General features: G+C 42.9%; 1 protein-coding gene across 1 annotated transcript in view; it reads right to left on the minus strand.

Annotated features, from left to right (window-relative positions):
- Positions 1-9,773, minus strand: part of hs3st3b1a (heparan sulfate (glucosamine) 3-O-sulfotransferase 3B1a) — a gene marked incomplete at both ends in the record, with an annotated part of 32,837 nt that extends 23,064 nt beyond the window's left edge. Inside the window, one exon of the mRNA XM_084144793.1 lies at positions 9,187-9,773. Within this exon, the coding sequence (XP_084000919.1) occupies positions 9,187-9,773 (587 nt within the window). The remainder of the gene's footprint in view (positions 1-9,186) is intronic.
- Positions 9,774-14,493: the final 4,720 nt, after the last annotated feature.

Here is a 14,493-nt window from a genome sequence, read left to right on the forward strand (position 1 = left end):
GAGAAGGAGAGACCTAAACAACAGCTACAGGAGGATAGAGAAGAAGAGAACTGAACAACAACTCCAGGAGGAGAGGAGAGAAGGAGAGAACTAAACAAAAGCTCCAGGACGGTAGAGAAGGAGAGAAGTAAACAACAACTCCAGGAGGATCGAGAAGGAGCGAACTAAACAACAACTCCAGGAGGAGAGAGGAGAGAACTAAACCACAACTCCAGGAGGATAGAGAAGGAGAGAACTAAACAACAACACCAGGAGGATAGAGAAGGAGAGAACTAAACAACAACTACAGGAGGATAGAGAAGGAGAGAACTAAACAACAACTCCAGGAGGAAAGAAAAGGAGAGAACTAAACAACAACTCCAGGAGGATGGAGAAGGAGAGAACTAAACAACAAATCCAGGAGGATAGAGAAGCAGAGAACTAAACAACAACTCCAGGAGGATAGAGAAGGAGAGAACTAAACAACAACTCCAGGAGGACAAAGTTTGAGAGAGAAAAAAACAACTCCAGGAGGATCGAGAAGGAGAGAACTAAATAACAACTCCAGGAGGATAGAGGAGAGGAATAAACAACAACTCCAGGAGGATATAAAAGGAGAGAACTAAACAACAACTCCAGGAGGATAGAGAAGGAGAGAATTAAACAACAGCTCCAGGACGGTAGAGAAGGAGAGAACTAAACAACGACTCCAGGAGAATGGAGGAAGAGAGAACTTAACAAAAACTCCAGGAGGATAGAGAAGGAGAAAACTAAACAACAACTCCAGGAGGATAGAGGAGAAGAGAACTAAACAACAACTCCAGGATGATAGAGGAGAGAACTAAACAACAACTCCAGGATGATAGAGGAGAGAACTAAACAACAACTCCAGGAGGATGGAGGAGAGAACTAAAGAACAACTCCAGGAGGATAGAGGAGAGAACTAAACAACAACTCCAGGAGGATAGAGAAGGAGAGAACTAAACAGCAACTCCAGGAGGATAGAGAAGGGGAGAACTAAACAACAACTCCAGGAGGATAGAGAAGGAGAGAACTAAACAACAACTCCAGGAGGATAGAGAAGGGGAGAACTAAATGACATTTCCAGGAGGATAGAGAAGGAGAGAATTAAACAACAGCTCCAGGACGGTAGAGAAGGAGAGAACTAAACAACGACTCCAGGAGAATGGAGGAAGAGAGAACTTAACAAAAACTCCAGGAGGATAGAGAAGGAGAGAACTAAACAACAACTCCAGGAGGATAGAGAAGGAGAGAACTAAACAACAACTCCAGGAGGATAGAGGAGGAGAGAACTAAACAACAACTCTTGGATGATAGAGGAGAGAACTAAACAACAACTCCAGGAGGATGGAGGAGAGAACTAAACAACAACTCCAGGAGGATAGAGGAGAGAACTAAACAAAAATCCAGGAGGATCGAGAAGGAGAGATTTAAACAACAACTCCAGGAGGATAGAGGAGGAGAGAACTAAACAACAACTCCAGGAGGATAGAGAAGGAGAGAACTAAACAAAAACTCAAGGAGGATAGAGGAGGACAGAACTAAACAACAACTCCAGGAGGATAGAGAAGGAGAGAACTAAACAACAACTCCAGGAGGATAGAGAAGGGGAGAACTAAACAACAACTCCAGGAGGATAGAGAAGGAGAAAACTAAACAACAACTCCAGGAGGATAGAGAAGCGGAGAACTAAACGACATTTCCAGGAGGATAGAGAAGGAGAGAAAAAAATAACTCCAGGAGGATTGAGAAGGAGAGAACTAAACAACAACTCCAGGAGGATAGAGAAGGAGAGAACTAAATAACAACTCCAGGAGGATAGAGAAGTGGAGAACTAAACAACAACTCCAGGACGATAGAGGAGGATATAACTAAAGAACAACTCCAGGAGGATAGAGGAGAGGACTAAACACAACTCCAGGAGGATAGAAAATGAGAGAACTAAACAACAACTCCAGGAATATAGAGGAGAGAACTAAACAATAGCTCCATGACTGAAGAGAAAGAGAGAACTAAACAACAACTCCAGGAGGATTGAGAAGGAGATAACTAAACAACAACTCCAGGAGGATAGAGAGGAGGAGAGAACTAAACAACAACTCCAGGAGGAGAGGGGAGAGAACTAAACAAAAAATCCAGGAGGATCGAGAAGGAGAGATTTAAACAACAACTCCAGGAGGATGGAGGAGGAGAGAACTAAACAACAACTCCAGGAGGATAGAGAAGTAGAGAACAAAACAAAAACTCAAGGAGGATAGAGGAGGACAGAACTAAACAACATTTCCAGGAGGATAGAGAAGGGAGAACTAAACAACAACTCCAGGAAGATTGAGAAGTAGAGAACTAAACAACAACTCCAGGAGGATAGAGAAGGAGAGAATTAAACAACTACTCCAGGAGGATAGAGAAGGAGATAACTAAATAACAACTCCAGGAGGATAGAGGAGGAGATAACTAAACAACAACTCCAGAAGGATAGAGAAGGAGAGAACTAAACAACTGAACTGAACCTCTTAACGTTTCCATGTACTTCTAAGTGTCTGACAAAGTGTTGTGGTCTGATAACCTGTCACGCCCTGACTTATGGGACTCTAGTATGTTGAGTCAGGGTGTGGAGTTCTATGTTGTTATTTCCATGTTCTCATTCTAGGTTGTGTGCTTCTATGTTTGGCCGGGTGTGATTCCCAATCAGAGGCAGCTGTCGCTCGTTGTCTCTGATTGGGGATCATACTTAGGCAGCCTATTGGCAATCATTAGTTGTGGGATCTTGTTCCGTGTAGAGGCTGATTTTGTGTTTAGCCTGAGGACTTCACGTTACGTTGTTTTGTTGTTTTTGTTTGTGTGTTTATCTTTATAATAAACATGTATGCATTTCACGCTGCGCCTTGGTCTGACCCGTCCTTCAACGAACGTGACATAACCTCCAATAAAAAAAAACTGGTTTTACCAACTGTTTGTTGAGAGATTAACTTTAGTTTTCCAGCTATTGAACTCCAAGAAATAAAAGTAGGTCTTAACCAATGCTGTTCACACAGCTGAGTTAGCTAAAAGCCAACTATTTCGGGAATGTTCAGAAACAAATGGCAGCATGTTTCAATACCTAGCCCTGTAGCCCCCTTTGGGCCCTTTCCTCATTCTCAACAGCGGTTTTGTTATTTTCCTGCCTATCAATTTGCTGATGCATTGAATCTAGCTGGGAAGTATCTGCATGGAGGGCTTTCCCGCTTCTTAAACCATTTTATTCCCCTGTGTCCATGAAAAGTTCTAAGGGTTTGTTGAGTCAGCAAAAATAAAACCAAGTGGACTTGTATGAACTACCTCAAGGGAAATGCAACTTCTCACTCTGAAAGACCTCAGGAGGAGAGTCAACTTTCAGAACAGAATAGAGAACCCTGAGGCTTAGTGTTAACAATCTACCCATCCTGCTGGCCTCAGAGTTCCAGAAGCCAGAATTCAATTTTCAGGCAACGTTCCGAAGGGTTCAAGCTGTGTTCGTTGAAAAATAACTTTCCCTCTCCTAAGGGACATTTGCATACAACGTGAAGTGAAGAGAAAACACATTTCACTCTAATTGCCATGTTCTATTATCACTAGGGTTAATATAAACCCCAGGGTTTCCTCTGCTCCTCTTTCAGACAGCTGTATACCCCCACCCCGCTGCAGCTTCTAAAGACTCACTTTCAATGTACTGCACTCTCTCTGGCTGCGTCCCCCACATCACTCTGTTTCCTAGAAAATGCACTACTTTTGACCAGGGCCCATAAAGCTCCGGTCAAAAGTAGTGCATTATATAGAGGATAGGGTGCCATTTGGGACTCAGACACTTCTCTCTCTCTATCTACCTATCCCAAACCCAGCTCCGACCCAGCGCCGACCCAGCTCCGACCCAGCTCCGACCCAGCGCCGACCCAGCTCCGACCCAGCTCCGACCCAGCTCCGACCCAGCTCTGTTTGGGGTTAGAATAACTGTTTCCCTTCCTCTGACAATGTCAGTGAGAGAGCAAGGAGGGGATTAGAATACAACCAATCATTGTTTCACAAAAAAAGGAAATCTGGAAACTGACGAGAATAGAAAAACCCACACTATCATATCTCAACAAAATAGGGCCGTTTTCCAGGATCACTTCATGCCTTTTGATTCCAGCAGCACGTGGTGCCCATATGTCCTCTGTCCTCTGTCCTCTGTCCTCTGTCCTCCTCTCTAAATGCATAGTAGCAAGAAGAGAATAAGTCAAGAAGTCTAACTGGGAAATAAAACAGTGACTTATAGCAAAAGGAGGAGGTAGGTCGGAATGGGAAAACATTCCCACGTCTTTTAGAGTTCTCTCCTCCCACCCTCCTGTATGAGTGAGCGTGTAGCCTACAATTTGTCTGGCGGCTCCTGTCTTTCTGCCTCTGTGTGAAAGCGTGTCTATATTCTGTGAAAGCATGTCTATATTCTGTGAAAGCGTGTCTATATTCTGTGAAAGCGTGTCTATATTCTGTGAAAGTGTGTCTATATTCTGTGAAAGCGTGTCTATATTCTGTGAAAGCGTGTCTATATTCTGTGAAAGCGTGTCTATATTCTGTGAAAGTGTGTCTATATTCTGTGAAAGCGTGTCTATAGTTTGTGAAAGCGTGTCTATATTCTGTGAAAGCATGTCTATATTCTGTGAAAGTGTGTCTATATTCTGTGAAAGCGTGTCTATATTCTGTGAAAGCATGTCTATATTCTGTGAAAGCGTGTCTATATTCTGTGAAAGCGTGTCTATATTCTGTGAAAGCATGTCTATATTCTGTGAAAGCGTGTCTATATTCTATGAAAGCGTGTCTATATTCTGTGAAAGCATGTCTATATTCTGTGAAAGCATGTCTATATTCTGTGAAAGCGTGTCTATATTCTGTGAAAGTGTGTCTATATTCTGTGAAAGCGTGTCTATAGTTTGTGAAAGCGTGTCTATATTCTGTGAAAGCGTGTCTATATTCTGTGAAAGTGTGTCTATATTCTGTGAAAGTGTATCTATAGTTTGTGAAAGCATGTCTATATTCTGTGAAAGCATGTCTATATTCTGTGAAAGCATGTCTATATTCTGTGAAAGCGTGTCTATATTCTGTGAAAGCATGTCTGTATTCTGTGAAAGCGTGTCTATATTCTGTGAAAGCATGTCTATATTCTGTGAAAGCGTGTCTATATTCTGTGAAAGCATGTCTGTATTCTGTGAAAGCGTGTCTATATTCTGTGAAAGCATGTCTATATTCTGTGAAAGCATGTCTATATTCTGTGAAAGCGTGTCTATATTCTGTGAAAGCGTGTCTATATTCTGTGAAAGCATGTCTATATTCTGTGAAAGCATGTCTGTATTCTGTGAAAGCGTGTCTATATTCTGTGAAAGCGTGTCTATATTCTGTGAAAGCGTGTCTATATTCTGTGAAAGCGTGTCTATATTCTGTGAAAGCATGTCTATATTCTGTGAAAGCGTGTCTATATTCTGTGAAAGCGTGTCTATATTCTGTGAAAGCATGTCTGTATTCTGTGAAAGTGTGTCTATATTCTGTGAAAGCATGTCTATATTCTGTGAAAGTGTGTCTATATTCTGTGAAAGCGTGTCTATATTCTGTGAAAGCATGTCTATATTCTGTGAAAGCGTGTCTATATTCTGTGAAAGCGTGTCTATATTCGGTGAAAGCGTGTCTATATTCTGTGAAAGCATGTCTATATTCTGCACTCCTCTGTGTTGGACCAACAGTGTGGAGATGAGGGCATCAGAGATCAATGCCTCCACGGGGGACTGGGGCCTGGACCAGGCCACCCAGCAGAGCTTCTCCTCAGCCCCCTCTCTCCCTCCCCTGCACCTCCTCTCCCCAGGCAACTGACTGATAATTAGACAGTGGTGGAGGCTTTTGAAGAGGCAGTCAAGCCACACCATATCTATACCCTCTCCCTCTCCATCCCCATCCTAAGGATCAAGTTAGGACCAACACTGAAATAACTAACCTAATGGTAAGAGGACTATCCTCCATGGTGAAAGAGTTAGGCCAGCTCAAGTAAGCACCGAATAACTGGCACCCTTTCTGAGCATCTAGAATGTTTTAACAGTAAGTTTGCTGGTTGGTATGTGGATGATCATGTGACCTTGGCCCTCCCTCCCTCCCTCCACTGTGACTTCACTAAAAGACAGAGTAGAGGGAGATGCCTCTGTTGGTCCAGGGTGGTGATGGTCACTAGTGATGGTCATTAGTACAGAGACCTCTGGGGTTTCCCCTCCCTCCCTCCCTAGTCCCTGAACAGAACCATCATTAAGTGGTCGCTGTAGTGTTCCTTGGCTGTCTGAGGTCATGGTGCTCTGGTCTGACTTGGATTCTGAATGGTCTGGCTTGGCTTACTCAAGCTGAGGGGTTTTAATTAACCTAACAACCACTCCAGGGAATCAGCTACAGGGTTCTTTCATTAAATCCTACAGATACAACTGCACTGTGTTTTCCCACTGTGGACACTTACTGTAGGCCTACACGGTCATGGGTACAACAACAAGCAGCTGTATAGTACGTCTATGAACCTGCAGCTCTAATGTGTTTAGAAATACCCGCTCTGAGCGATAGGATGAGCTGTTGCATGTTCACCTTCAACAAACATAAATATGTCAGTTGTCATTCAGACGCTACTGCCTTCCAGCTCATTATCTATGCCAATAGCCTCCAGCTTCTATGATCAACACAGATCATATTACATTCTTTGCCAACACAGATTATATTACATCAGTTTGCCATTCTAATTGAACGGTGACTGATTGAGTAATGAAATATGATACTTATAGACTCCATAAAACACCAGAGGAAGAAACTGTCTGTTCCTTGTTAAATGTGTTCTATTTTTTCTCAGTCAGTGAAGATGCACTAAAGATCCCTCCTCTGCCCTCTCACAGTGCGGTGGTCAACCTCAACACAAGTGTCCTAAAACTGTCTGGAAATTCTTGGAGCAGCTTAACCCAGAAGTCCTTTGAGCATTTCTCCCCTCACTTCCCCCATTGTAGGGTTATGAAGAAAGCTTTATGAAGACAGCTTTGAACTATAGTAGTATTAAGAAGCCTTTGACATTGACTGCTAATCTCCATGGCTCAAGTCAATTTAGATGGCTCCTCAAAGAAACCAACAAAGATACATGTTTAAATGTTGATAAAGTGGCTCATCTGCTGTTTTCTGTCTTCAATCAAAACCACAGAATTCCTGAAACTATTTAACTCTACATATCACTCTGAAACTTTACAGCGGTCATGTCAATGATTGAATCAGGAACAGGTTAGTTGTTTACAACAGAGAGAAGCCTGTGGTGATGCTGTGGGCTACAACAGGTCTAGCTAACACTGGGAACTCACTGAGATGCACTGACATATTGATCATTACAACCACACATTGTTGAACACTGGGCTAACTGTTCAGTGTTCCTATAGCTTTGAATCCCTGGAATTTGAAATTAAGTAATTGACTGTGTTCCAAATGGCACCCTATTCCCTATATAGGGTGCTACTTTTGATATGAGCCCTATGAGCTCTGGTCAAAAGTAGTGCCCTATATAGGGAATAGGGTGCCATTTGGGAATCAGGCATGGTTAAAGCTGTATTGTTGTAAAGGGAATTACAGCCTAAGAATCAATACCTGGAACCGGGAGCACTCAATTGAATTACGATGCTTCTGGCAGCCAGGAGATTTAACCTGTTGACTCCTGGCAGTAAACCATGTGCTGTTTGGGTCTAAACTCTAGAAGAAAAACTGAATAGAAGCTCTAGAATGTTTGTCTGAGCTCTAGAAGGAACTGTCATACTGAATAGAAGTTCTAGAATGTTTGAGCTCTAGAAGGAACTGTCAAACTGAATGGAAGCTGTAGAATGTTTGTCTGAGCTCTAGAAGGAACTGTCAAAACTGAATGGAAGCTGAATAATGTTTGTCTGAGCTCTAAGAAGGAACTGTCAAAACTGAATGGAAGCTGAATAATGTTTGTCTGAGCTTTAGAAGGAACTGTCAAAACTGAATGGAAGCTGTAGAATGTTTGTCTGAGCTCTAGAAGGAACTGTCAAAACTGAATGGAAGCTGAATAATGTTTGTCTGAGCTCTAAGAAGGAACTGTCAAACAAGTCAGTTTCTATGAGTCATTTAAGGTGCATCATTGAAAATTGACCCTTTTATTAGGCCATTATAGACTGGGTCCCCAAATTGCACCCTATTCCCTACATAGTCCACTTCTTTTGACCAGAGCCTATGGGCCCTGGTCAGAAGTAATGCACTAGGGAATAGGGTGCCATTTGGGACCTATGACTCAGGCCTATAATTTATATGGACTCTTTTAGTACACCAAGGTGGTAGTCAGCTGAGTGATACATTCCTCAGTTCACACTTATCACACTGTGAGGAGAGACTTATAGCTTTATTATAGCTTTATTATAGCTTTATTGGCCCAATGAAAATGTGTTTGATTTTCACCTGAACAGGATATACATTCATAAACACATTCCATTGGATACCCATAGTGTCTGCACATTCATATTGCAGTTTTTCAGAACTACTGAAACCACACAAGTCATAATGAATGGTCACTACTTTAATTACAGGATCTGATCACTTTAACGAATTGTTACCATTGTGTGGAGTAGACCTATTTCTATTCTATATTAAACATGTGTGTGTGTGTGTGGTGTGTGTGTGTGTGTGTGTATGTGTGTGTGTTTTAATCCATGCTAATTGATCCGTTTTTTTCTTCCACTCAGCACAATGGCCATATGTCCATCTAATCTTACTGTTCCATGTTATGTTAGAGGTGTTTTTAAAGACACTGTATGAATTAGTCCTCTGGTAGTTATATGAAGAGATATAGAGGCCAGGGAACTCACTATTCTAAAGGGAGATATTCTTCCTTGGCAACCTTCAGGATTTGTTTGATGTTCTTTGTGACTCTCTAAAAATAACGGTATTTATCAGAAACCCATTAATCGACAAGTCATCTCACAGCTCAATATACATTCTAATTCTAGCCAACCTGTGACATATGCATGTGTTATAGACTGATTAATAGCCTAGAAATTAAAATGGATAAAAAGTAAAAAAAATAAAAATAGATGGGCTCATTTAAATGGCAAATTATGAATTACATCAGTAGTCCATACATAATTCGTTTATATTCTAATCAGTTAACGTTATTAAGTGTATGAAATGTACCTGTACCACTCCAGTCCCTTGTCATAGTTCCGATCAAAGAAGTGCGGCTCGGCCCCGACAGCTCTGATGTCGGGATGCACGCGGAGGAACTCCAGCAGCGCCCGCGTGCCTCCCTTCTTCACCCCGATGATAATCGCCTGGGGCAACTTCTTACTCTCCGACGGCCCTGACTCGTTGAAGAGACTTGACACGACATTATTATCCAACGTCCTCTGCTCGCTTCGAATCTCATCCCAGTCCTCCCCTCCTCTGCTGTCCAAATCATTCTCATTATTTAACAAGTCCCTGGATGATACGCCGAATAGCGGATCTAAAGAATCTAACCGATCTTCTTGGTGTCCGGATTCCAAGTCCACTTCGTTTTGGAGTCGGGGTTGAGTTCTGTTGGGGTGCACTTCTTCGTGATGTTGTGAATGTTTACTGCTGGCTGTACTGACCATCAGACTTGGCATGGTTGAACAGTATCCGACGCAGCAATAGATCATATACACCCACAGGGACAACATGATGCAGAAAACAAAGAGTTTATTCTTCACGGGGGATGATGAGACAACATGTAGGTTCTGATATATTGGGCTATATTCCATAGGACAGTCGGGCAAGACGAGTCAACATCCAAAAACGCATATTGGCTCAAGTTATTCGCTCCTCTTCCACTGCAAAAATGCTGCTGAAATTGACATAATTCCACAACTTGCCTGTACACTGCTCATAACGGACTTCTTATTATTTAGTGATAAATGCATCTCCTTTCCAGCTCGGTTCATACTGAATTCCAAACGAAACGAAAGATACTCGCGTCAGGTGTGTCCGCGCGCTGTGCGTCCAAGAAAGTCTCCGCGGTTGTTTCCCATCACTTGGCCAACAGGCATGTGAGCGAGAGGGAGCGCACTACCGCGAATAGATGAGTAGGCTACATCCCATTCATCCCCCTTAGGCTTGGGGCGTATGATTGACAATAGAGCCGACCAATCCTAGCAGACTATAGAGAGAGATAATTACCTATTATCTGTTGATTTGATTTCCAATGACGAGTTATAAGCCTACAAACAATTCACTCATCATGGCTACATGCGTTAAAGCAACCTTATAGTGTAGGCTGATTATAACTTTAGGTTTTCACGACAAGTGTTTTGCGTTTAATATTTAAAACTTGAAAATATGATAGCCTTTTGTTAGATGACATAATTACAAAAATCTACTGTTTTTTAAAATTACTTTAACAGACTGGAATTGTTGAAGGAAATCAACATTTGGCACTGAAATATGCCTGTTGGCGAAGTAGCCGAATCCTCTATCCAACCCGTTGAAATGCAGAAGCAAATATTATGATAGCGTTTTAAACATCCTTTTATACACCCCAAACATATGGATAACATGGCAGCTTCAGCACAACATCTGTTTACTGCCATTGGAATTAGCATCAGAATATCTACCGCTAGAACAAGTGCTTTTCTGCATGACCAGACAAGAGACAATAGTTTTATGTGGAGAGACCAGCACGAGCACACGACGATCTGAAAGGACGTGGCACTACGCGAGCAGATGTCCTGAATCTCCCGTGGGTCCAGGGTGACTGGATAGTTTATACAGTTGCATTATTTCACTTCGCAACAGCGGTAGGGCGTCACGGGCTGTAACTCCTGGATTTAAGGCAGTTTCTGTAACCTCCTGTCAGCCGGTAGTCAAGATGCGCTTGTAGTGTACAGTATAACAAGTATAGGCTGCAAGTGGTGTGTATGTGTGTGTGTATGTGTGTGTGTGTGTGTGTGTGCGTGTGTGATGCGTGTGCACCCCTTCTTGCGTGTGTGGGCCAGGGAGGGTCAGGGGGCAGCCATTGCTTTCAGATGGATTATGAGGATTACTGAAGAGCTTGCCATGTTAGCCAGTCTCACCAGAACCACCACACTGACACTGTAATCCCCTTATCTCATCACACATACACTGACACACAAGGCTAGATATGGGGTTGGCTTGTGTGTCCTTGTGTGCCTGCATGTGTGAGTGTGCTCTGTGTTAATCTGAATCCATACACCCAGGCCTGTTCCAACAGAAAACCAATTTTCTTCAGAAAGATGGAAACAATTTTCTCAGCAGGCCTACTGGAGATGACTCAGACAGTTATATGATATACAGTACCAGTCAAAAGTTTGGACACACCTACTCATTCAAGGGGTTTTCTTTATTTTTACTATTTTCTATATTGTAGAATAATAGTGAAGACATCAAAACTATGAAATAACACATATGGAATCATGTAGTAACGAAAAAAGTGTTAAACAAATTAAAATATATTTTATATTTGAGATTCTTCAAATAGCCACCCTTTGCCTTGACGACAGCTTTACACACTCTTGGCATTCTCTCAACCAGCTTCACCTGGAATGCTTTTCCAACAGTCTTGAAAGAGTTCCCACATATACTGAGCACTTGTTGGCTGCTTTTCCTTCACTCTGCCGTCCGACTCATCCCAAACCATTTCAATTGGGTTGAGGTCGGGGGATTGGAGGCCATGTCATCTGATGCAGCACTCCATCACTCTCCTTCTTGGTAAAATAGCCCTTACATAGCCTGGAGGTGTGTTGGGTCATTGTCCTGTTGAAAAACAAATGATCGTCCCACTAAGCCCAAACCAAATGGGATGGCGTATCGCTGCAGAATGCTGTGGTAACCATGCTGGTTAAGTGTGCCTTGAATTCTAAATAAATCACAGACAGTGTCACCAGCAAAGTACCCCCACACTATAACACCTCCTCTTCCATGCTTTACGGTGAGAAATACACATGTGGAGATCATCCGTTCACCCACACCGCGTCTCACAAAGCCACGGCGGTTGGAAACAAAAATCTCCAATTTGGACTCCAGACCAAAGGACACATTTCCACTGGTCTAATGTCCATTGCTTGTGTTTCTTGGCCCAAGCAGGTCTCTTCTTCTTATTGGTGTCCTTTAGTAGTGGTTTCTTTGTAGCAATTCGACCATAAAGGCCTGATTCACACAGTCCCCTCTGAACAGTTGATGTTGAGATATGTCTGTGACTTGAACTCCGTGAAGCATTTATTTGGGCTGCAATTTCTGAGGCTGGTAACTCTAATGAACTTATCCTCTGCAGCAGAGGTAACTCTGGGTCTTCCATTCCTGTGGCGGTCCTCATGAGAGCCAGTTTCATCATAGTGTTTGATGGTTTTTGCGACTGCTCTTGAAGAAACTTTCAAAGTTCTTGAAATTTTCCGTATTGACTGACCTTCATGTCTCTTTGCTTATTTGAGCTGTTCTTGCCGAATAGGGCTAGCTTCTGTATACCACCCCTACCTTCTCACAACACAACTGATTGGCTCAGACGCATTAAGAAGGAAATAAATTCCACAAATTAACTTTTAAGAAGGCACACCTGTTAATTGAAATGCATTCCAGGTGACTACCTCATGAAGCTGGTTGAGAGAATGCCAAGAGTGTGCAAAGCTGTCATCAAGGCAAAGGATGGCTATTTGAAGAATCTCAAATATAAAATATATTTTGATTTGTTTAACACTTTTTTTGTTACTACATGATTCCATATGTGTTATTTCATAGTTTTGATGTCTTCACTATTATTCTACAATGTGAAAAATAGTAAAAATAAAGAAAAACCCTTGAATGAGTAGGTGTGTCCAAACTTTTGACTGGTACTGTATGTTTGATAATGGACAGAAAACTGGGTTGAATTTCTAAAGAAAACACACTAAAAGACATGAGGTAGACATTTCAACTGTCGGACAATTACTGCTGGCAGATTATAGTAACTGGACACATTAACCTCTTAAGGATAGGATCCTTTTTTTTTCAATTTTCGCCTAAAATGACATACAATTTCAAAGGAAACACTTTGAAGTTTGTGGAAATGTGAAATTAATGTAGAAGAATATAATACATTAGATCTGGTAAAAGATAATACAAACAAAAAAACATATGTTTTCTATTTATTAATTTTTTCCATCATCTTTGAAATGCAAGAGAAAGGCCACAATAAAATATTGCATTTTAGGCGCAATTTAGATGTTGGCCACTAGATGGCAGCAGTGTGTGTGCAAAGTTTCAGTTTGATCCAGTGAAGCATTGCAATACCGGACTATTTTGAATCAAGTCTGCCCAAATGTGCCGAATTGGTCAATTGATACATTTTCAAGTACATAACTATAAAGAACATACAAAAATTATATTGTAATACAAAATGTAAGTTTACACACTCCCAGGAATGTCATACATGATGGATCTTTAGCTTATACACTAACTTTCACACATCTAGATGGCCGGGCTGTCACGACATCCTCCGACGCTGCCTCCCCTCCTTGTTCGGGCAGGCTTCGGTGTTCATCGTCACCGGCCTTCTAGCCACTGCTGCTCCATATCTCATCATTCCATTTGTCTTGTCTTGTCAATTACACACACCTGGTTCATATTCCCCTCATTAGTACATGTATAAGTGTTCCCTCTGCCCCATTGTCCTTGTGGGTGATTGTTTCATGTGAGATGAGTGTAGCTACCTGTAAGTTGTATTGCCGGGGTATATTTTCCCTGTGTGCCTGTATTTATTACAGTGCGCCTGTTTTGCGCACTGGACTGTTGATGCTATCCAGCGTAACTGTGTATGACGGAATAACTCTCTATTCTGTGATTTACCCTCCTGCGCCTGACTCCTTCAAATCACAATCTCACAGAATCACCCACCCGCTATGGAGTCAGCGGGAGAGGAGCGCATGCCTGGAGTCGTGGCACGGGTCCAGGAGCATTCATCGATGCTAGCCAGCTTGGGAGAAGTGATGGATCGGGTTCTTCAGGTCGTCCAACGTCTGGAGAGGAGAGGACCCGATCTGTCGAGACCAGCTGGGCAACCGGATCCAGCCACCCATACCCCAGCACTCAGAGGGATCCATATATCCCGACCATGGGAGTTCGACAGGACAGCTGCTCTCTGCCAAAGATTCCTCCTCCAACTGGAGCTCCGCTTCTCCAGCATCAGGCCTGCCCCATCGGAGCAGGAGAAGGTGTCCGCCCTCGTCTCCTGCCTCTCGGGGAAAGCCCTGGAGTGGGCCAACGCAGTCTGGAACGAAGGAGGAGCCGCGTTAGACAACTACGGGGAGTTCGCTCGCCTCTTTCGGGCTGTCTTCGATCACCCGCCCGAGGGTCGAGTGGCGGGCGAGTGGCTGGTCCACCTGAGGCAGGGGACGAGGACTGCGCATGACTTCGCCTTGGAGTTTCGGACTCTAGCAGCTGGGTCCGGGTGGAACGAGCGGGCCCTTATTGACCACTTCCGGTGCCATCTGCGGG

The sequence above is a fragment of the Coregonus lavaretus genome (assembly GCF_964263955.1).
Source record: "Coregonus lavaretus genome assembly, chromosome: 28".
NCBI lineage: Eukaryota > Metazoa > Chordata > Actinopteri > Salmoniformes > Salmonidae > Coregonus > Coregonus lavaretus.